The 24,898-nt window shown below is 37.9% G+C and overlaps 1 protein-coding gene across 2 annotated transcripts in view; it reads right to left on the bottom strand.

The window, feature by feature from the left end:
• THBS2 (thrombospondin 2) overlaps positions 1 to 23,651 on the bottom strand; it is a 30,601-nt gene extending 6,950 nt beyond the window's left edge. The window contains exons 1-17 of one of the 2 annotated variants that reach the window (XM_085541363.1): positions 23,522 to 23,651; positions 22,187 to 22,261; positions 20,798 to 21,354; positions 19,213 to 19,297; positions 15,008 to 15,204; positions 14,096 to 14,236; positions 13,757 to 13,853; positions 12,543 to 12,713; positions 11,911 to 12,087; positions 10,849 to 11,022; positions 10,221 to 10,348; positions 9,962 to 10,114; positions 8,745 to 8,963; positions 6,645 to 6,752; positions 5,313 to 5,472; positions 3,895 to 4,013; positions 2,736 to 2,970 (exon numbers count right to left, since the gene is read on the bottom strand). In XM_085541363.1, the coding sequence (XP_085397489.1) occupies positions 2,736 to 2,970; positions 3,895 to 4,013; positions 5,313 to 5,472; positions 6,645 to 6,752; positions 8,745 to 8,963; positions 9,962 to 10,114; positions 10,221 to 10,348; positions 10,849 to 11,022; positions 11,911 to 12,087; positions 12,543 to 12,713; positions 13,757 to 13,853; positions 14,096 to 14,236; positions 15,008 to 15,204; positions 19,213 to 19,297; positions 20,798 to 21,354; positions 22,187 to 22,256 (2,791 nt within the window). In that variant the 5' untranslated portion in view covers positions 22,257 to 22,261; positions 23,522 to 23,651. Of the gene's footprint in view, positions 1 to 2,735; positions 2,971 to 3,894; positions 4,014 to 5,312; positions 5,473 to 6,644; positions 6,753 to 8,744; positions 8,964 to 9,961; positions 10,115 to 10,220; positions 10,349 to 10,848; positions 11,023 to 11,910; positions 12,088 to 12,542; positions 12,714 to 13,756; positions 13,854 to 14,095; positions 14,237 to 15,007; positions 15,205 to 19,212; positions 19,298 to 20,797; positions 21,355 to 22,186; positions 22,262 to 23,261 lie in introns of both variants that reach the window. The other variant, XM_015858016.3, reaches the window with a different exon arrangement.
• Between the last annotated feature and the right edge of the window lie 1,247 nt (positions 23,652 to 24,898).

The raw sequence follows: 24,898 nt of genomic DNA, 5'->3' as shown, positions 1-24,898 counted from the left end.
GGGCCAGGGCAGCCTGTTCTGGTGGATAGCGTCCTTGCCCACAGCAGAGAGTTGGAACTGGATAGGCTTTAAGATTCCTTCCAACCCAAGCCATTCTGATTTCATGATCTGAATGTAAGATCACATTTTAATACTGTTTGAATTCATTTATGCTGCACATGCTAAAACATTTGTCCTACTGCAAATTCCTAAATCCCCACATAGTATTGAAGGCTTTTTAAGACTTTTTAAATCCATCTCAAGACTTGCTCAGCAACAATCCACCCAGTATATTTACAGAAAGATATGTAAACATGCTTAGTTACTCTTTCACTTCTGATTACAATAATCTGTTTTAGATAAAAATATAGCACTTTAGGAAAATGCAAGAAAACAAGGAATTACTATGTACAGCAGAACTAGCCTTGGAGAAATAGAAATATTTGAGTTGTCATATGAAATACAAGAAGCTTTTTAGACAATCTTAAAATGCATCCAATTAAGTCAGCTACAGTCGAGCTGCTGCACAACACTTACTATGCTCAATGCTAAAATAAATACCTTCTTAATTTTACACATTGGTAGAAAAAGACACATTTTGCAAGGAATAGCAAGTGATGAAGGAAGGTATAAAAAAATTCTCACGATGAAGCCACTGTCAACATGTGGCAAACAATAGTACTTAAAACAATCACTTAAAGAATGACTTACCTAGGAAAGTATAAAAACAAAAATACCGACTCCTACAGCAGAAACAACTGGATATTACACTGGATACTATTCTAAACTGGAACTGCCAGCTAATTTGTTTCTATCTTCACAAATCTGTGCATCTGCTTTTTCAAATGTATTTGTAACTTCTTTAAGAAAATAGGAATTAATACAATGGAAAATAGCAATGATCCATCCAATTCATTGTGGAGATACTAATAGATGCTACACAGTCAAATGAGAAGCTGCATTATTATGCCTAACCAACACAGCATTTTTCAAGTACAAAGCTTTCAGGAAAAAAAAAAAAAAAGAAAAAAAAATTGGAACAAGATTTAGGCTACAGCCAAAAAGAGTAGTTACTAAAAGCTAAAGAGTTTAATAATTCAAAGACTTTCAGTAGTTCAGCTACATTGTAAAATAGTCCCATTTTTCACTCTGGCAATTGGCCCTGGAGAACACAGAATCCTGACCAGCTGTGTGTTCCTGCACCTGTTTATCTTAGCACTTAAAGAGAAAAAAAAAAGTGAATTTCCAATTGTATTCCCCTTGCCAGTATCAAAGAGGTAATTCTTTAGTCATTGGATAATTTAATTATTCACTGAATGTCCTGCTGACAGCCATTTGGTACTGAGCTGCTGATGACAACACTGACTATGTCAAGAGAAGTTAGAAAGTACTTGTCTACCCAGCCATATCCAACAGTTCTCTCAGAGGCCTCATCTTTAAATGCTATAGTTCATATCATCAAGAGCGTGGGAGTGTATTTTGGCTTTATTTATCATTTTTCCAATATTTCTCTTGGGATTGCCACTGATGACAGTGATGAGCTGGCTAAATTGTTTAAATTTACTCTTTTTGTAAACACTTATGGCAAACATAATGATACACTTATTCATCAGACCCGTGTGACAGCTAAAACAAATTATCCCAATTTGGAGGCACCCTTATTTTGGAATGTTTCTATAATTAAGAAGCTATTCCAGAAATTAGCAAGTACAGAGACATATTTCTATTACCTGATTTGACTACAGGCACAACTACTGGTTATTTCAGACAACAGCAGTTGTCTTACCAGAGAATCACTCAAGGCACAGGATTTTGTCTTTCTAAATGTACATAAAACCATACTATGTCTGTACCAAATTTTGCTTTCTTTTTTCCACCAACATAAGTGACTTCACTAAATTTTATACCTGCAGAACAGAAATTACTCAAGTATTTATTTAAAGGCAGATTACTGGAGATCTATTGTATTCAAGGTTTTCAAAGGATCTGATGTTTCATAAATGACATTTGTGACTGTAAAATGTCACCATTTCATTATTGAAATACCATCAAACACAAAGTAAGATTGTTGGAAAGTGCCCAGATATATTTTAGGGCAAGAACAGGAGAAGAAAATAATTATGTATCTATTTCTTAAACAGTGACACATATATTACCAAAACATAGTTAAAGCTACTTACCTATAAACTGATTTTGAGAAAACCACTTAAGAAATAATTTTTAGAAAAATAATTTAAAATCAGTATTATTATTTTTACTTAAGCTGCAATAATAGTCAGGTTTCAGACAAAAAAAACCCCAAACAACAACAACAAAAAAAAAAAAACAAACAACAAAACAAACAACAAAACAGCACTAAGCCGTATTTTTTCTTATTTCCAGAAAACGACTTGTTCTGAAAACAACGGATATCATTTTTTTTTAATCTAAGTCACTCGAAATAAAAACTGAAATTTCCAGGTTTCCATTTAGATCTCAAGACTAAAATAAAAACATAAAAATATGAAAACACAAACAAAATTCTAATGTGTTTATCTATGAATACACAAGCGCGTTTAAGACCCTCTCAAAGGTGTTTTCTACCTCTAGCTCTGGTCCAAATTAACAAGAGCAGTTCCATTCAAGTCTCAATGGACTGAGCTGCCAAAAGTAAGTTGGTTTGTTCTAAAGAGACTTTATTTTCATAAAAAATTACTACCCCAAAGTCAGAACTGGATTCTAAGGACAAGATTAAATTCATGCAACATTGTTCTTACCATCTGAGTCCTCCTGCTCAGGGTTGTATCTGAGGCGACAATTGTCCCTATCATCTGGAATACCATCATTGTCATCATCAGGATCACAGGCATCCCCTTTACCATCTTTATCATGGTCAGCCTGGTTAGCATTGGGGATGTAAGGGCAGTTATCTTGGTTGTTCTGGTGGCCATCTTCATCTATGTCCTCATTGTTGTCACACTGATCACCAACAAGGTCGTTATCTGAATCAGTCTGCCAAAAAGAAAAAAGTATGCAAGTCTGTGACTTTTATTAAACACAAAATACCAATACCAGTAGTTTGATACTTAACAACATTTCTCTTCAAGTCTTCTCTGCAGACAACTGATATTGTAATGATGACCATGCTTAAAGCAGAAATGTTATTTTCAAAGAATATAACTACTTGAGCATACCAAATACAGCCCTGAAGCCGTCTTGACTTGTCACAGGGGGAAGAAGAAAGTTCAAAGGCTTGTGGGTGGCTTAAAGTGACCTTAAATCGGTCACTATACATCCCTTTTAAAGAAAGCTGACAACCTGCGATATGAGAAAGCAATACAGATCTACAACTTCAGCCACAGTGCAAATAGGGACTGACTGAAATTCCTATAAAACAACTAGGATTTAGAATGGACATAGGAGAATTCTGTCAATACACTCAAGACTACAGTTTTGATGAAACACGCTGTTGTGTTGTAAAGTTCTTCACTTGAATATAACTAATAGTATAAATACAAAATATGAATGTGTATGATAGTATGCAGGTAAAAAAGCTAGTGTCAATTTGCTATTCCAAGATCATTCAGTTCTGTGTAACCTGTGCATCTCAGATGCAATCCAGATTGTTACATGCTATTTTTTATAGTCTGAAAGACTGCAGTTAACCTCAGTTACATGCTGAATCCTACAATCAAATCTCGTTATCTCTGCATTGCTCTGAATTCCAGAACATTAACTGATTAAAAAAAAAACCACAGGAATAAATTAGAGTAGAGCAAACTACTGAAAAAATGTTTTACTTCCCTTGTTCTTACCTTTTACCCTCCTGAACTGTTCCGTATCCTTGGAAAAACAGCTGGGATTTCTGCCAATTTCCTTTCTCAGCCCTTTTGTTTTGGGCAGAGAATCATTAATTAAATGATACCTAACATTTACCTGGTCTGGATTATGCATTAGCGGACAGTTATCACACTGATCACCAACTCCATCACCATCTGTATCACTCTGGTCTGTATTATAAACGTAAGGACAATTATCTCGTTCATTAAAAATGTCTGAGGAAAAAAAAAAAAGAGAATAAAGAAATCAAAATGATGACATACAGCACAGACAAACCATGGACTCTACAGCCACCCTTAACCCATTGCTACAATATAATTCCTACATCATGAAATGGTAAAGAGACTAATATTAGAAAATAAAGATATAATTGGTGTAACTTTTCTTTTTACGGTAAACACTTCTATATGCATTTTTCCAAAATATTTCACTAAAGAAAGGGCTAAAACTGATGACTCCAGCCCTTTTTCATAGATTCTACATTTGTTGAAAAAAATAGCTGAAGAGGTGGAGTACTTCTTTTTTCCCCAGTTGCCTCAGCACTAGATTATTTCATTTTACCAGAACACATGCATCATTCGCTGTACTGCATGCCAAATTTTCAATAGAAAATGCTCCCTCAGGAAACCTAATTATAAAATGGACAAAATCAAGGCATGTAGGTCTATCTGTTCAGAAAGGACACAATGACACTCTCCTACACTAATATTCCCTGGATATTTATGTGGTCTTTAAGCCAGTAACAAACAATTGCATTCTTTTTACCAAACATACATGCAGAATTCCCATTAGCAGTACTACTGAGAAGCTGATGATGTGAAGGATGAAAGGAGTTAAAACATTCAGAAGATCCGTTCAGCCAAGAAGCCCAAAGTTTCTATGTTTGCTGAAGAAAATTCAAAACCAGATTTCTCTAACTTACAATACTTGTATTTTTTATTTTTGAGAATCCATAAGGATACTGATTTCAAAAGAATGTTTAAAATTATTTTCCTGTCCTTATTCTGATTGAATCTGGTTCACACGAACAAGTACTGGTATATGGATTAAACACCTTTAATAAAATAATAACTCAAAAAGAAACGCATATTTGGAATCGTATGGGTCTTGCAATGCTTTCACAAAGAAAAGCACATTAATTTTCTACAAATATTGTCTTATCTGGGTGGATACTCAAGTTTTTCCCCCCTCCCTAAAGTTTCCAAAGGAGAAAAGTCAACAAAACTGTTATATTAGACCCAGATTACTTTGGGTTATAGATGAAAAAAAGATTTTCTTGTTAAGATGATACTGCCAAAAGACTTGCTGTAATTTATTCTTCAATAGTATCCACTGTATTCATTTAGGGACATCATTATACTAATACATGACAAAGGAACTTTAATTTTCTCTGGCATTTTTGAGCAGTTAGGCTTGATTTTATTTCGCATAGTAAAGCAGGCAGCGTGCCTCAATGACCACAAATCAAAGTGTACTTGTAGGACAAAACTTAGTTCTCAAAACTGAAAACATACCATCTCCATCAATATCCACAGCACACGAGTCACCCTCCCCATTATTATCTGTGTCGATCTGTGCAGGGTTGTGCACATAAGGGCAATTATCACAGCGGTCACCAACTTCATCTTTGTCATAATCAAACTGACGAGGATTGAACAGAAGAGGGCAATTGTCCTAGTGAGAAGAAATAAAACTTTTAAGAACATAAATCACAATTTGAATTGAGGTCACATGAGCACACTATTAGGCAGTAAATCTTCCTATTCATCTTGGGCAGATGAATCAAGACACAAATATGTTATTTTTCCAGTGGACAAACTGTACATAAGCTGAAAATCATAGTGCTAATAGGATGGTTTCTGGACAGCCAGGCTTGCTGTGTGTTTTGTGTTTTTGTACAGTACACATTTAACATGCCTTGTATCTCACTAGAAGAGAAACACATTTTAAGTTGGATCTGTACTCTGTAATTTCAAGGAAAATATCTCACTGGTACATGCAGAATTTTCAAAACCAGGATGTACTGTGCAATCAGTCCAATTGCAGCAGCATATTATTTTGGGCCAAACAAGAATTAATACTCTAACTTTTTTGGAGCAATATAGTATCAATATTCTAGTTTTACACCAAATGTTTTGATTTTTTGTGCATGTATTGCATACATAAAGTATAGGAGATGCTAAAAAGCAAAATGTAAATGATATACTCTTTTTGATAAAAAATATTTTTCCCTAGAACCATTCTTTTTAGTGGAACTTTAAAAATTTCATCTCAGTTCAACCCCTACTCTGAAAGTCTGTTAGACTTTCACACATCTTCAAACTACACATGGACTTCTGCACAGCCATGAGGAAGCACTCTGTATAGAAGGATCACCAAACCAAATCAAATCAGCAGGATTGAGGAGAAGAGCAGAACTGTGGAATCTGATTACTTTCCTCTTGTTACTTCTCTTTGATGCTACCTATATTTATAGTCATGTTACTTATTATACCTTGCTTCCACCATGTATCAGATATAATTTCTATCAACTTTTACAATACAGTGGAGCTATGATTCCTCATCACAAAATAAAGAGTTTAAGTTGTTTTCATACACACAACTGAACTCAGAGCCAGAGAACTTAATGCAGCCTTGGGCTCCCTGGGCTGTTTTTTCACTCTTCCGAGTGTTACATCTCATTTGATGCAACTCAGCTTTACTCTGCAGCAGCCATTATCCAAGGAAAGTACAGCTGATTGACTCAATTGAAGCTCTGAACGATAAACACATCATCACTTGTAATGATTTTCCCTAAAAACAGATGTTTATGTCAAATGTACAGACAACACAGAAATGTATCTTACTTTGTCATCTTCAACACCATCATTGTCATCATCCTCATCACAGGCATCTCCTTTGCCATCTTTATCAAAGTCTTCTTGGCCAGAGTTAGGCAGGAGGGGGCAGTTATCCTGGTCAAAAGAAATAATTTATCTTTACAGTATGTCAAAATGACTTGTCTGGACAGAAGTGCAGACATGGTACCACCAACACAGGCTAGAAAGCAAATAGTCATCCATCCACAAATACTTTTGAAAGGACCTGAATTTTTTGCCAAAGATAGTGGTTAATTTGCTGCTTTCATATTGTAGAGTAAGTGAAATGCATCTGCAAATCGTTCCATTTCTGAGCTCTCCTTCTGTAAAAGGGATGTTCCCACTAAATCTTAGATGAAACTCTCTAGCAAAGAACAAACACACCACACGCACACACAATTGCTTACATCAACTTTTCATAGACAGCTGGTGATGTATGTTTGAAGATTACATACAAAATGAACAGGTTTAGTTGCCAAAAAAATACACAAGCCAGGAGATGATCTTCAGAAACAGCTGTTCATATGGAAAGTTGCTGGAATGAAGTACAGAGCACTAAGGAGAACACTGTAAGAAAGGGGTTTGGAAAATGGGCCTTTCTACCATCCCGAAAAAGAACATCTTTTGTTCTCTTCTGCAGCCAGAGCTTTGAAAACAAAAAGTAAGTGTATTTATTTTGTAATGGAGCTTTGAAAAGAATTAGTATTTTAAATGAATAAAGCTGTATTTTTTTTTTATTTTTTATTTTTTAAGTCTAAACTAAGATGTAAAACTTTAGCATGTATTTCTATGTCATTTTAGTACTTTCACTGAAAGGGAAGATTGCAACTGTATCATTTGCTAATAACAAATATACCTATTAAAGTGCTATTCTCACATTCAGTATCTATCTCAAACCAAAACAGAATTTGCCAACAGACTGCAGAAATATTTTTTGTAATACATGAATATTCCAGTAATATTGCCAGATGCTCTTTTTAAATCTCAGCAGTTCAAACAGTGGAGACCATTCAAGGAAGAACTGGAAAATTTATCATAAGTATGAAAACCATAACATAACTCCAAATTTCTTATGGCACATGCTTTATGCATGTAGATTTACTTAGACAGTACATAAGTCTTCATACAACAACAGCTCAAAGAAAAGTTTTGCGTTGCTTTTAAAAAAACCGAAGTAGAATATTTTGTAATGAACATAACCATCTGAAAATATCTAGTGTTTTCAAGGTGTTTCTCTTTCCCCTTAAATGGCATGTCTATTAGATCAACACACAAATTGTAGAAGACATGAATTAATCTTTGGAACAGCTTTTTCTGAATGGGTTTGGTATGTTGGGCTCTTAGTAAAAACTAATCATTTGTGTTACATCTGGAGTCAACATGTTGCAAATTTCGATGACAGGAACTAAGAATGAATATGTGAACTGCAATTGCTGAACTGGCTGGAAACACAATGAGCAGACATCAGTGAGGATGAGGACATTCAGCATTTGAGTTTCATATTTCCTACAAAATCTCAAACTCTCTTGTGCTGAAAAAAGCACAATTCACAACTTCAGCTGTATTATACCTAAGTAACTTCTGACTCTCTTAAACCACCTGATTTCAAACTCTCTTGATTTGCATTCCTTTTGTTAAGAACTGAAAAACAAAACAAAAAAAACAACACACCACTCATTTTTTGCATTTCTTTTTCCACTTTTTTTGTTTTGTTTTTAATTGAACATTACTGCACTAGTACTTCACAACAGATTAGAGGTATACTGCTTTAACTTAGAGGGAGAAACCAAAATCCTTCCATTCTAAGTGAGAAAAAAACAAAAACAAAAAAACAACAGCAACAACAACAAATCTGAAATGCTAAATTGAGAAAGTATTGTCCTTGAAGCCAGAAATGATTCAGCAAAAATACTTGAGAAAATGCCCAAGTGAAAACATGTAGGTAATCCACTGATGCAAGAGTTTAATTGGTAGGTATCCAAATCTAAGCATTCACTTTCAGGTATAGCTCATTTTGTCCCAGTTACCTGATTCACAACTGTTTTGAAAATAAAGAAACTTCAGTTACAGTTTAACTTCATCACTTACCTTCACACAATGATATGTAGCATTAGCAGCACAGACCAAGTTATTATTCGGCCATCCATCCAAATCTGAATCTTCACCACAGATGCGTCCATCACCAGCATAACCTGTCCTACATTCACATTTGTACATAGGATCACTGAAATGGCCCAGATAGATGCACTCTGCAGATTTATGGCAGCTGTGTGTCTTGTCTTTGCATGGATTCTCAGGTTCACAGACCTGTAGAAAATAAAGCGTACTCACTGACATAATTGCAGCCAGCTGTTTGTCTCAATTTTGTCAAAAGCAGATCAGTCATTTAGATACCTCAAGACAGCAAATTTGTTTTAATTGTGGTTAATAAGTCATATTGCTGTCAGTCCACATCTTCAGACAATGTGTACAGTGAAAATAAGTAAAAGAAAACATAGAAAATATGGCTATTATTCAAAAGAAACTGGAGTGGCTGGCATTTTTAGAACTCTATCTGCTTTCTTTCATGGATCATTAATGCCCACATAGGAAACTGTACTCTCCTGTTTACTTTAGCGTTCCAGCTGCCAGGACATTTTTTCTTAAATCAGAAGACAACTTAATGTTTTTTAACATCCTCCTGAAGTAAGATTTGTTACCTTGCTTAATTTCTCTGGAAGTATCTGAGAATCGTATGCAGATGTTTTATGTTTAGACTTCACATGATGATGTGGCCACAAATTTACTCAACTGCAGAGAGGGGCAATCCCATGAAATCTGTTTTAATATTTTTGTCCTATCTATCAAACCATAATCTTCAATATCACTTCTAATTTCTTCCATCCTTCCCTACTGATAGGAGTTGGCTGAATGGAATTTGGAATTCGGATCTATGTCTGATGACAAACATGTTAACAGAAATAGTTCTCTCCATGAAAATAACATGATTCTTTAGTTTCTGATATCCTGAGTAGGTACATAACCCTGAGACAAAGTAGTGCAAAACAGAGGAATGCTCACTTTCAACATTTTATACTCATTTGGCTCTAGACAACTGCCTAGAGAAATATAAATACATTAAAAAAAATCATAAAATAAAATAATCAGTATTTTGCCACACAAGCAAATAAAAATAACTAGGAACAGGAGTTGTCTATTTCATATTATCTTTGTTTCGCACACAAGTTTACCACATTTTCATTCAGATTCTTCTGATGAGAATTATTCAGCTTCTGGGCCATAAGATTCTCTTCAACATCACTTACTTGCTTCTCTGTCTTGGCAACTTCCAGTCCTACTCCATAAGGCTGACTTCCTTTATAACGTGGAGGACATGGCAAGCAGTGGAAACCTGGATTTGTGTTCACACAGCGATGGACCTGATTCACCTTAAAGCAAACATCTGACACAGCTATGCACTGTAGGAAAGGAATGAAAGAAGAAACCAATTAGATGCCCATGTAACTCCCAGAAAATGAAATCTTAACAGCAGTTTCCCTATGTTAACAGAAATAAAGTCAGTACCTCATCAAGATCCTCACAGACTGTACCATTGCCAAGGAAACCTGCTGGGCATGGCCCACATGACCAAGATCCATCTGGGTAACTGTTGCATTCTGCTCCAGGGAAGCAAGGATTTGACAAACAACCATCTGGAAGTGACACCAAAAAAAAGCATAAATTGAGTTAGGAGCACAAAGAAGCACGTAAGACCACTTAAGAAACAGCTATTCTCTGTTCATTAGCTTGGATCACATCTGATACAGCCAATCCACAAAAAAAAAACACAAAACAAAACAAAAAAACAAAAAAACAACAAACCAAAAAAACAAAACACCCTATCAATTAAGGTAATTATATGCATTTGATATATTATTGATTATCTCTGAAATTACTGCAGATTGCTAAATCCAGTTGAACATGCAACAACCTTTCAGGCTCTGACTGAAAAATACATCCTTGCTCAAGAGAAGCCAGCATCAAGAATATATAAGATGCCACTGTATTAACCAGCACACAAAGGAACTTAAAGAACTTCTCCTGTAACAAAGATTTAATTAGCAATTTTCTATAGTGTTAATTCAAGATTTTTCCACTGGAGAAACAAAAGCAATAAGTACACAAGCTAAACAAGAAACGATTAAATACCAACCAATTGGACAATCCTTCTTATTGCACATATCGTGTTGCTTAGTATCTCCCACACATGGCTTTCCTCCATACTGTGGCTCTGGACTGTTACAGAGGCGAGACCTCTCACGAATTCCTCCTCCACAGGTAACAGTGCAAGCAGACCATGGAGACCAAGGACCCCACTGGCCATTCACTAGAATATGCAGAATAAAAGAAAAGAGCATCACAGGCAGTGTACAGGGGACAACACTTGGTGCCAACGACAACATTCTTTCCTTCAGATCCCCGACTGAAGACAGTTTCTCACTACACACAGAGGAAGAAAGGTGCTGACAAAGCTTAATACTGAGATAACAATATTCTAGAAACAAACAAGCAAATAAATACCCAACTGCTTTATAGGCATTTTTTGGCCAATAAAATAAAGCTGCATGTAGAACCCACTGACATGGTGCATTTCCACTTAAGCTGATCAGAACAAGTACAGTGGCTTCAAAGTTCCCTTTTAAGCTTTCATTTTGAACAGACAGCAGCATGTATCTATAACACACAAACTTCTGCTGAGCCATACCTGAGCTCCAGGACTATGTTCAATGAAGCACTTATATTTTTATTCTTACTTGATAATTCATTCATCAGCTTATCTTCAGTGGTACTGCTTAACTCACTGTAAGTAATTTAATTGTATAATTATTCTGCACAGCTTATGCTGGTACAATCCCACTGACTCTGTAATCATCACTTCAGGAAAACTTAAGAGTACAAACATCTTCAAACCAAACCATCTCTGTTCTTAGTGCTGTAAAAAAAACTGCTGCAAATATTAGGAGATTACACAGCAACTAGTCTGCAACAGGTTCTCTTGTTCTTGACTCCTGATTCCTCCATAACTTCTATGACCACTAACTGCTGTACCTGATGCTAAATCTCAAAACTTATTCCAAATAAAAGTTATTTCAACTCCTAAGCTCTACTTTATATTTTGTGTCATTGAAATTCGGTGTAATTTAGAATTGTATAAAATGAAGAAGTTAAATTGGAAAACTATTTTGTCACGTTGGATTTAAGACAACAGACTTACCTGGGCATGGGGCCTTCTCACATTTCTCTGTTTCACGTCCATTTCCCACACAGTTTTTCCCACCCATCTGGGGAATAGGAGAATTGCAGAGGCGGATGCGGGTGATATTTCCTACTCCACAGGTAACTGAACATGAAGACCAGGGAGACCAGTGACTCCAACCACCATCTTGACGTACTGCCAGAGAAAAGAGCAAAATTCAAGGAAATAACCCACCTGCTGTAGTAATACAAATCCAACTGTAAGCTTAAATCTTCCAGTCTTTCGTCACATGTGATGCACATCTACTTTCCTACTACTATCTCTTATAAACCCCAGCATTTCATTTAGTCATTCAAGTACAGCTTTCTTAAGAATCTCAATGACCATTAAAGCACTAGAATGTTAGACATTTTACATAAAAGGAAACCTGTTCTAATTGAACAAATAGACACCTCAATTCATATAGATACATAACTGACAATAAATAGAAGAATACTGAAAGGGGAGACAATAAAGAATGTAATGAGAGCTACTTCAGTTACGTACGTACTTACTGACTAGGAAGTGTTCACAAAAAACTCATGATAAATTTATTTTTGCTTTGAGAAATGAAAATAAACTTTTAGGAAAGGAAGAAATTTATTACTTACTGCGATGGTCACATTTCTTGAAGCTACACATCCTTGTCTGAATGTGTGGGCCTGTACAAGCACTCCTGGTGACATCACAAGACCTTCCTCTCATCTGAGTCCCAGAGCCACAGGTAACTGAGCACTTTGTCCAGTCTGACCAGGGTGACCAACCTTCTTCACTATCATCAGCTTCAAAGTAAAAGATACAAAGAGTGTTTAGCATTGAAAATTGCTTCTACTACCCTACTTGGAAAATTTTTCCTTCTCTTTTTCTGTACAATATATGCTTTGTCCTTTAGATCTCTTTCTAATTTTGCTTTTTATGGGTTGCCACTGAAGTTAGGGAAATATGCTTGGAGGTAACAAGAGGTTCACCCAAATTACGTTTTGAGTGTTTCTGAAATTCCCATTCAAGCAATGTGGTTACAGGAAGCACTGACCTCTGGAGGAAGGACATTTTATCCTAGAATGCACTGAAACAAACACTCATTTCACACCTGCCTTTAACTTTAGCATCAAGGTCAGTATGAGCTGTGCCATCAGGTCTAAACAAAACATTAGCATGAAAGTGATGATGAACACATTGTAAGAACAAGCTCTCTCCTCTGATCGAGTAAAAAAAAAAACCAAACAAAAAACCTGAGTATATTGCTATTGTACTGTTATTTAAAACATCTAATCAACCAAAAAAGTAAAGCTGCATTCTTCTGTAACAATCTGTCCAACTAAGGAGAAAAAAGGTATTGAGCTCACACTGAAGTCACTCAGTGAAATCACTGAAACTAGCATTACTCCATACTCAGCCTACCATTCTGTTTTAAATGAACCTTGTCAATTTGTTCCACAAAAGTAAGCAAAAAAAACCATCTTAATCTATGTTAGCCTGTTCAGTTAGGCAATATGGAAAACAAATAATGCACAATAATACTGTAAGCCAATTTAAACAAACAACAGTGTTCAGCTTTGAAAAGCATAACTCAGGAGGAGTATGCATCTAACCTTCAGCATCCAGCTAAACTAGGTTGCTTGCTATCAACCGATATAATGACTGAAGTAAGGAAAAATGACCCCAGAAGGTAACTTTGAGCAGCAAAGTTATTTCATATAATCCTTGCACAGAAATAAATTTGATTTTCTTTTACCAGCCTCTACCTCGTTTTGACCTTTGTGACTTACTAGTAGTCATTTTATAAATCAACAGGGAGTACTTTTTTCTTTAGATAAACACTTACAGTGAGAGCAGACTGGACAGCATTCACCTTCAATAAAGGATGGATCAGCACAAGAAACTGGTGGACAGGTAATTTGATGGCATACAATTTTAGAGTCCTACAGGCAAAGGAAAGAACATACTGACATGCTCACATAGACAAGCAAATCAAGGTGAGCCTATGGGGAAGATTTCATGTGTAGAATTTGTATTTGTTCTAAATGGCATGGACATAAAATTATTTTTTTGAGAGGGAATAAGTTTGGTCCAAGCCCTCAGTAAATGTGACCAGACCTGGACAGTCAAACTGGATTAAAGCTATTGTTTGTTGGTACAGAAAAGAATATTTCCCAGATCTTACCTGGCAGGTGCACTTTGTGCAGCTATCTACAATCCAGCTTTCACTATCTGCAAAGACTCGGCCATCCTGCCAGCAAACTGATTGGTTCTTGAGTGTTTTGTTAGGACCAATCAATTCCCACATAATTTGGTTCTCTTCAGACTAGAAGATGAAGCAGATTAAAAAAAGAAGTTACTGTATTTTGTAAGCAAATAGTTTTAAACAAAGCACAACTGAGAAACACTAGATTTAATTTTCCTGTTAAGAACTCTAAACCTTTACTCATTCATGTACATAAATACAATGACCTCAGGTACAGCAGTGTTGCTAAGTAATTCTTCAGCTAGCAGTACAGCTAATTTCACATAGTACCAAGGGAAATCCATTCTCAGGAGGTTTTCATCCTTTAGATGGGAAGATTTTACTCTTGAGACATAATGGTGTATTTATTATCTCCTGAAGGAAGATTACTATTATCCAAAATAAGAAGAGCAGTAAATTTCAATACAATGTCACCATCTTACTTCAACTACCAAAATTCCACACACGTACTTACAGTTTTAGTACTCCATATGGCCACTTGTTGATATACTCATAAATGGTATAAGAACGGTAACCACCACTTAAACAGCTTACAGGCACGGTACAGCTTTTCAAGGTAAGCTAGCTTTCAATTTCCATCCTTGTAGTATGTTTAAGAGACTAGATTTCTTACTCTGTGTAAGAGTGCATGCGATTGTGTTCTTTTAAACCCAGTTCATGAACAAATCATACTCAAGAACTGCTTTACTGGTCACATGGAAAATGTATCTCATCAAGGCGTAGCTATCCATACTCATATACATAGAAACCTCTGTTAACCACCCTAAGTCTACCAGTATGAAGCAAAGTGTCACAGCAAAGGTAAAGTTTGCCAAACTTGAAGGTACTTGCCACTTTTTGGAGGTTATCAGCTAAATTGTTCACCACAATGCGCAGGCCAGTTAGTTCAGTAAACATTGTTCCCAGCTCTTCACAGGAGCGGTCACAGAACTCAGCCTTCTTCTCTGTCTTTTCACCTACATACTCAGTCGTGACAGCAGGGCTCAAGTGAAGGATTTCAGTGCTCTCATTGATGGTGTTCACTTCAGCTAATTGCAAGAGAAGGAAAAAGAAGAGTTGAATATACAAAGTTCACCCACAGTTTACAATTCCTGCTACAATTGCAGACTGGCACCCATGGAATAGCTTCATGCCATATTACACCCTGAATAAAACAGGGATTAGATGTCAGATGGTTCCAGTTATAGTCTTTCCCTTTCCAAAACCAAGAGCCAAGCTTTGCATTATACAGTCCACACTCTAAAACACTATCAAGTACCACATCACATTCATTTATGAAGAAAGTGTAACAAAAGGACATACTATTTAAAATAATAATAATAAAAAAAAAATAAAAGCTATTTCATCCATTGAAATCAATGGAAGTTTCTATTTCTTTTTGTCCCCCACAACTAACTTATCACGTTTTCTCTATGCAGAGAAAAAAAAAAGCAGGAGAGGGTCTTGCAGAAAGTTGCTGGTTCTGCCCATATATCCCATGTCTAGTTGGTCCAAATTTTAACTAAGAAGTGATTTATATAAGACTCTGGACAGTTCTTTGTAGCACTGCTTGATGTTGGACTCAGAGTAGGCGTTTTATTGATAAATTAATTCTGAACTTAAGTGGAAATTAAGCTGAGATAAGTCTGAATACTTGATCTGTCACTCTAGCCACTCCTTCAGGCAGGCCTTCATTAAAATGAACTTCAGGTACACTATACAGAGAGAACTGAACACGTTCAAATGCCAGAATTTAGAAGATCTCCCTGTCTACTTGAAAAAGAATGCAAAAGGAAGCATCAGCAGTAATTTTAAAAAAGGAAAGAAAGTACTCATAACTAAATAAAACCTAATAAAATAAGATTTGTCTTCTGTTAAGTACTTAAATCCTCACCAGTTAAATATCCTACACCTTTCATGGAAGCTTTATGGAAGGACTCAATGGGATGTTCAAGTTTGTATCAGCTATGCAGAAATCCATAGTGTCCCATGTCTCAGAAAATATTGGTTTATCTGATGCAGAAACTCTTGCTTGGTAAGCTCGACTTATTGCAAAGAAAAGCAAAGCTTTTAGCAACTTAAAAAGAAATCAGTTGAGGAATGTGAGCCTTAAAACATATACTAAATATCCAACACTATTCACTGTTGATGAGTCATTAAACATGGCAATGCCACAAAAAGAAAAAAGAACTAATCAATAAGATGACATTCAAAAAATTACTGCACAACTCTTTACTGCTAGCCAGGGGCTACAAACTATTTGCAGTATTACAGCATTTACTTGTAATCGTCTGTTTTCACTTAAACAATGGAAGAAAACTGATATACCACATAAGGATTCAGAAGTCTCCGTGTCGTAACCATTTAACTGCTTTTTGATTCCCTGGAAAGAATGCAGTTTTCCTACCACACTGAAATACCAGGGCTCTCAGATTCCCCCATAGCACTTCTCAGGTCATTCATTTCATATTTCTCAAGCCAACATGGAGTATGCCTTGACTGGAACGTTCGAAGAACATTAATAAAGATGCAATCTCAGCAGGAAACATAAACCAAAACTATGTTAGAAGAGCTAAATCCACACTTCCTACTGTTACTTGGCAGCAACTTAAAGAAGATGCCTGGGGAATCACTGTGAAATCAGTTCTCTGCTGCTGGCTTCCTTCTAATTTCCTAACAACCACGTGATTATCCTTAAAATAAGAAAACAGAAGAGCAAAATGTACATCCTCTCACATATGCAATTATCATGCTGTTAATCTAGCTGGAGAAGAGATTCTAGACAGAGAAGGAATTTTACCGATGTATCCACTTCGGCACACTTTTATCATCTCTCCTGCTCACCACTGTGCGGAAAGCCTGCTAGAATACTTGCAACTGCCACGCTACAGAGATACTTTTCTACACACAGTTCAACAGCAGTCCCAAGCTACCATTTCATTGTTTCCTCACCTTCTCATAGTAGAAGAAGATGTATTAGTGAAACAATCTTGTTTCTGAAAAAGCAGTAGTATTTCACTGGTAATATGTGCCACATAACTTAGGTATGTTTCACACTTTAGCACCTGTACCTCAGTTAAGTGGATGGGCAATACGAATGGGAAAATATTTATTCTGTGGTCAGTAGCACACCCCTCATGGTTTTATAACTATGATGAGGTGAATAGATAATGCTATAAAACCACATTCAAGTATGTGATAAGCTTCTCAGGTCCTTCAGATGGCCTCAAATCACAGCATGCCATTAGCCCACTTCTGCCATTGGATAAGCAATTTCCATATTATAGTGTTATCTTGGTGTTGTAAATTTAAAGTAAAAATATTGTGTATAAAACTATTTCATAAGTACTTCCCAGGAAGGATAAAAACAAAATCTGCATAGTTTACTGGACCTGAAAATTTGGTATTTGACAGACATGATAAAATACGCATTAAGGCAGATAAGGTACATATTAGCATGTACAACTCAGTTATCCCCTTAGGCACCCATTGGCTTCCCATTTATAGTGGAAATACTGTAATCAAATATTCCATTTTTGCTTGGTAATATTTCAAAATATTTGGGCAAACCATCTTCCTTTGTATTAGCCAACAAATAAAAATACAAAAGATTTGAAGGCACCGTATTTAATTCCTGAAGCCACCTCCTTTATTCAGATTTCCATTAGACATAAACATATTTAATTTTTTTCCCCATAGTAGTTCTTAAGTACTTTCTTCCACTAACAAGGTTAAACACCAATAATCCATTCTGAGTAAGTTCTGAGTATGTTATCAAGTAGCATGTCTGCAAATAGATGACATTTAACAAGCAAGGTCTTGTTTTCTTGCTTGTGCCATCCATTGTAGCTAACACAATACATTTCTGGCACATCATCACATTTGTGTCTGAGTGCCTGCAGCAAGATGCATCCCTGGAATAGCCAATCATTACTCTATCAAGATTTAAAAACCAACTAGCAAACCCAGTTTAGTTTTTTGAACATATACATACACACTACATAAATACACATTTATATGTATTATATACATTTCAGAAACTTTTAATTACAAAAACTCAAATCTGTCTCTCTCTGAAGAGCTTTACACTGCTACTGCTTAAAAGGCTGAGTACAGACCACTTAAAGAGCTTACTCGATGTCTTATTTCTGTCACTTTGCCATGAAATAATTGCATTTCAGATGAGAGCAGTTTCATATAAAACCCTAATGTCCTGACTGCCTTGTACAGCCACCATGCTCCTCTAATGGAAACAGTCATCTTTGAGCCTTTACTGAACTGCTGCCAGTTACAAACTCTGGAAAGCAGAATAGCACCTCCCATTTTTAGCTCTACTGCAAAACATTAGCACACACTTGACAAAGTTTCATTACTGTCATGATGAATCCAAAAAACTCCCACACACAGAGTGATCTCCTCCTGGAGAGGTCAGCATGAACAGGACTAATAAAAATATACTGTAGCCCATCATACACATGCCTTCCGTAACTACTATTTTTTTTTATTTTTTTTTTTTTTTGCTTTGGCTGGTTTGATGAAAACCCTTCTGGGATTCAAACTCAAAGCCTCTTTCATTCAAAAAACTCACTGACAAATAATTAATTGTCTTTAAGACTTGCAGACTTGTTTGTGAACACACTGAGACTCAGGAGCATTATTCAGAAGCAATATTCTCAGTTCTGTGCTCAAAACAGAGATTTTTCCTCATTTACATATGCATTCTAATTTCTTTTAATTATTTATTTTTTTCTTGATAGATTTTATCTCAACTTAAAATCAGATACTCAGATAACAGATAATCAGAGTTACAAACCTAAGCAGCATTAACTACAGAAGTCAGTTGAACTCTAGAGGTGGTATCTCAAGGTAGCAAACAAGCACGTCCCTTTCACCACCAAAAACCAGCTTGCTTTCTTTTTCATTATCAAGTAAGAATCCTCTACAATTGCAAACAGATCTGTTTCATGGCTTTAATATAACATGCCAATTGGCATTCTCATTTTTGAAGTCTACTGAAAAACATTTATGAGGTTAACAATAAAAAAAGAAAGCCTTACTTGACTGGCTCCTCTGGCATCCTTTTTTACGTAGAACATCCTCTATTGAAGTATCAAAGATTAAATGAATATTTTGCAAGAGACCCTGTAATAATAAAAAATATAAATCAAAACCAGCTTGATAGATTTGGGATACTACAATAACTGACCTGTCTCAACCCCATACTACTGACTCCATTTAGCCATGATTAAATACAAAGATAAAAACAATTTCCAAAGCATGGAAAAAAAATATATATTGACAGTTTTATTATATACAACTTCAGTACTTTAAGCAACAAGTATTTTCTGAAATAGGTCATAAATCAGTAATTCATCAGCTATGAGCTAAAATCTCTATTTCCATAGAGTGCATTTTAGACTGTAGTTCCATAACACATTGACCATGAAATCAAAGCCAACTTCTGAAGTTCCTACCCCATTGTAGTTCCATTTTTTGCCAGTTTCCCCATGCATCATACCTGGTTCTCTCCTCAACGGTGAGAACACTACCCTGATACAATACCATAAAAAGAGACTACTGCATTTCACTTATAAAAAAGTATCTCAGCTAAGAAAGGAATTATTCTAATAGTAGATTTCAGCGGTCTATCAAACTTTACATCTCCACAACTACTTCCATGCGCACAAGTGACTGGCAAAAGTAGTCATGGAGGCTGAGGGAGAGGGTATGAGGACAAACTTCTGGCTTTTGTGCCAAAACTAATCAACCCATAAAACCACCTTAAAGCATGTCACACCCTGACTGACAACTAGATGGCACAACAAGATGGGAAAATCAAGGGCTTTTCAAATTTTTGAAGCCACAGATTAATTTGATTTCAACTTTAAGCGCAAAGAAGCCATCCTTAGAGCACCAGGACCAGATCACATCATTTTGTGGAGAGAAACTAATTTTCATCTGATAGGAGAACTGGAGGGTTTGAAAGTGCTTAAAGCAAAAGATAAGCAAGATGTTTTTCCACAAAAGAAAAATACATTCTACCAAACTGATCAAAACATTTTGTTCTGGCTTTGTTTGCTTTTCAAACTTCCCTCTTTTTATTTCTGAAATTGAAATGAAAGGTTATTCAAAATGGCAAACCAAGAAATTCCATTAGCAGACAGGGCAACGCCACAGCCTTCAACTCTACTAAAAATTCTTCTTTTCCTTCACCTGATTTTTTCCAAATACAATTTAACACATATTAACAGGTTCTGTGAATAAAACAAACATAATGCTGAAAAAACAGGTCTTCAAGATATTTCCAAAGAATCACCCCTAAAAGTGTGACACATTCAGAAGTTTTTACATCTGGAAAAGAAAGAGGGTGGTTGCACAGAAACACCACCCATAAACACACTGTGCATTTTTCCTGGTCTTAAGACTTTTCTTTATCAATCCTTTGAATTTTCAGGAACTCCCAAATACATGCAATAGGTATCCAGTAATGAATAAAAACATATCCTGGAAAACTCTGCTTGGCAATACCTCTGACCTCATAAAATCCAAGAGTCTTTGTGAGAACAAAACTGCACCTATTGAATCTTCAGTGATTATTTGAAGCTACAGTCTTACCTCACCAAAGACTTACGGGTTACCTACCCTGAAATGATTCTCCCGAATGGACCCTTTCGCCACATACATTCTGCTGTTCTCTGCTTTTAGTTGCTCATAGAAAGGCTCCTCCAGGATGAAGCTGTCGATAAGGTCACAGCCAACATAGAGGTTGTAGTTCTCTCCTGTTACTTGCACGGTGACATTCTTCCACTGCGAGTCAGCAAGGTCCACATCTTCCAGGGAAATCACATTCTGGAAGCCATCCACCCAATAAATGAGGTCCAGGGTGTTGGCTCGGCCATTGGAAATTATCTCAAACTGCCTTTCACTGATGCCAGGACCCTCTAAAGCAAGGATAGTGCCTCTAGATTGCCTGTCCTGTCTCAGAGTGGCTGAAAGGATAAAACCCTCATTTTGCCGTATGAGTTTAACGATCTTTTTTAACTTCTCTGGTTTAAATGGAGGTATATGGTCAAACCGAATGAAACGATATGCTGGGATAGTGGGATCTGGACCCCGAAACAATTTTGCTCCAATTGTCTTTCGGTTTATGTTACTGATTTGAAGTAAATCAAAGGTATTCTCCTCTTCTTTGGCATCATCTGGAAAAATAAACAGTGCATGACAGCTGACTTCAGAAACACAACTCTGTACATGATACTTAGTAACAGCAACACACACGAAGATTAGTAAACTCGATACATTCTTATAACTGTTCTGCTAGCATGCAAGTTAACTGTATTTTTCACCTGTAATTTGCATTTACAACAACTCTCTTCTTCTAAGCCTAGGCATAATTATGTTTCATTATATAACCAATACAACATACAATCACACCTTGTAGAGCACTATATAACACGCACATGATACATGCACAGGTGCATGTAACAATGTAATAATTCAATATACATATATATATGTATGTATATATATCATATATGGATAAGGAATGAGCCAATTTCAGTATTTTCACTGTCACCTAACAAAGATCAAAACAGGAAGCATGAGAAGTGCTTTTTAAAAGCTCAGGATAGAAAGTCAGATGTAAAATGAGGGCCTGGCATTGTGCCAGTTCATATTTGGTCAGTAGAGAGTTATTGCTCCACCTCCATCTTCTTCAGAAATTCAGCCAACTCAGCCATTCTCCTTAGGCTGCCATACATTTACACCACTGAAGTAAGCATAACATCAACTACGTCTGACATGACACAAGTGTGTTGATCAATAATTACTACAAGAACTGTTTTTAACTATTAATTTCAGAATCTCCATTTTGCAGCAGCTGGATGCAACTATCAAAATAAGCCCCAGCAACTACAATTCAAGACTTCTTAAAAGTCTTACAGAATTACTGTGTCTACTATAGGCCAGGCAAGCCTATTTTTAAGCCAGACTTCAGGTTTGTGAGTTACTCTAAAAAGCATTAAAACTTACCCTGAGCATCTGAGGAAACCCACAGGGTTATCAAGACAACAAGCCACAACAACCTGCTCGTCTGCAGCATAACTCCTAAGAATAAACCAAAAAGTAGATTAGGGAAATAATCATTATCAACTGCAAATATATTTTAATTAACCTCAGCATACACCATAAGCAGAACTTTCATTATATACTACACATATCAAATCAGAATTTCTACCTTCTCTGATAACTGCCGTACAGACTCTGGGATTATTTATATTCCAGAAGTAAAGCAGTATGGCATCAAGCCACAGGATAATGATAGGAAATGATAATGAATAAGGTTCATTTCCATGCAAATGGCCCTAGGAGTACTAAAAATAAATAAATAAAATGAAAGCCATACAGAAAAATGTTTTTTCTCCTCTGTGATTGTTACCACGTGGCATAGATAGCAGCATATAGCACTGCATAAGACACAGCACAGAAGCCAGTTTTAACTACTGGAAATAGCTTCCAGGACCTTTCCCAGTATCATCACACAGACTCCTCTTTCTCATACACATATCATTATCCATTCCTACAACGAACTGTACCCAATCATAGCTGGAGAAAGCGCCTTTCAACACGATGCTATTCCTGCCCTCCAGCGCTGTACAACCACAAGACGCAAAACTGCAGCTCCATATGCGTGCGCTCCCACAATGAATGGAGCAGGCGGCAGCCACTTGAACGCGCAGACATTCCCTTTTCTGCATGCACCCATCAGTACTCCCAGCACTCCACGCACGTTTGGATGCGCTCAGGGATACCACCTTTCTTTTCTCCTTTTTCATACAGATCGTTTTTATCTCCAGCAGCTCCTATCATTCAGCGCCCCGATGTACTACAGCTACAGCCACACACCGACGAACGCAGAGCAGCGGCTCAATCCCACCTCTCGCTCCCCGTGTGTCCCCCCGGGGCAGCTCCCACCCCGGGGCAGGAGGTTCCTCCTTCGACACTCCTAGAACCATAAGGCAGTACGGAGCGCGCAGCCCACTGCCCCCGAAGAACTGCCTGGAGCCAAATCAGCCTGCAGAGAGAGACAGCCGCCTTTACGCCTCACCTGGCATGAGGAGAGCCGACGGGGCGAGAGGGCTCTGCCTTCTCCCGGAGCTAAGCCGGCGTTGCGGAGCGGATCACACCGCTCTACCGCCGTCTCACGTCCCTCCACGGCCCCGCACCCCGAGCCGCTGCCTTTATGGGCTGCGGGCCGGGCCCCGCTGTCAATCAGCGGCTGCGGGGCGCGCCCCCGGCTCGCTCCTCGGCGGCAGTGACACGGCCCCCCGCCGCCCCCTCCCCGCCGGGCCGCCCGCTCTCTCCTACCTGCGGGGCGACGGCGGCCCGGCCCCCTGCCCTGTACCGCCCCGCGTGGGGGCGGTGCGGGAGGCGGGCCGGGGCCGTCGGAGGCGAGGAGGGGAGGGTAGGAGAGAAGACGGGGCTGGCGGTTTAGTCGGGATGTTGTGCCCCTCGACTACTCGCGGCTCCAGGGACGGTGGAGCGCGGCCGGGCCGGTGCGGCAGAGTCCCCGGGAGGCGGCGCCAAGCACCGTGCTCGGCCGGGACCCACCGCTTGGCTTCAAGAGCCGCGACCTCTCCGGCTTTGTATGTCGGCAACTGAGGGCTCGTGCTGCGGCGAAGCGCAGCCTTCCCCAGCACAGAACCCTTTCCTTCTCAGCCCTTTCTTTTCACTTTGCAACTCAACGACTGCCCTAGGTAGTCACCCAGTTGGTAAATGGGCCAGTCAGTTCCTCAAGGGTTCACTTCATCCCTCTCTTCTGGTAGGAGTATTGATCCACTTTGACCTGGCACTGGGCTGCCCTAGGCGTGCTTCTCATGGAGGGAGCCATGCCTCAGTTTAAACATAAAACATCTCTCTCACGTCTTATTCCCAGTTCTGGAGAGGTCTGGAAAATGTCCTCCCAAAGCAACCCTAGGACACTTCATTTGTTCTGCAGTGGAGCAGCAAACATGCTCCATGTGGAACAGGAGAATGAATCCTTGTAGTTGGTCCTGCCCTGCAGCACAGAAAAGTTTCAGCATTCAAAGAGAAGACCAGGATCCCTGCTTTGCTGAGGCTGGAAGCAGGTTTGTGCAACATCTGTGCAAGGATTCTGCAGCTGATGAGAAGAGGCATGGGTTTGGGCTCTGAGAAGTGTGATGAATCTAGAGGATAGAGCCCCATCAAATGTATAGGTGGATAAACACCATCAATATTTAGTTTTGTTTTGAAATGTATATATATACGGAGAGTGAAGTACAGAAAATCACCAACTTTGTCATCACCATTTGAAATTCCAGTAGGAAAACATGTTGCTCTTTCAAAACACAGAAGACTTCAAAAGGTTCAGTCTGTCACTAGAGCAGAAAACGCCAACACAAGCATCACTGCTTTGCCGTTTGCCATGGAAGCTCCTTCCAATTTGGCTGGCCTTGGCCTTGCAGGGTAGTGGGAGCCAAGGAACTTTCCCCTTTCTATCAGGTCCAGGGGCCTGAGCCAAGCTAGGAGGGAGAGGGCTTTTTTGTCTTCCTAAGACATTTGGTTTTCAGTTTTGCGAAACCTCAAGAATTTGAAAAAAATAGCTAATGAAGTTCACAAAACCTCAAATTCTACTGCGTTTACTCATTCCCCCCACTACATTAAGTTAGTCTTTATATATGTGGCTGTGCAATGCATTTTCCACAGGACTTTGAAAGGGCTGGC

Source organism: Coturnix japonica, chromosome 3 (assembly GCF_054131305.1).
Source record: "Coturnix japonica strain WE chromosome 3, WE-NBRP24, whole genome shotgun sequence".
NCBI lineage: Eukaryota > Metazoa > Chordata > Aves > Galliformes > Phasianidae > Coturnix > Coturnix japonica.
Note: the sequence above shows the minus strand (reverse complement) of the source record. Positions and strands in the feature narration are given on the sequence as shown.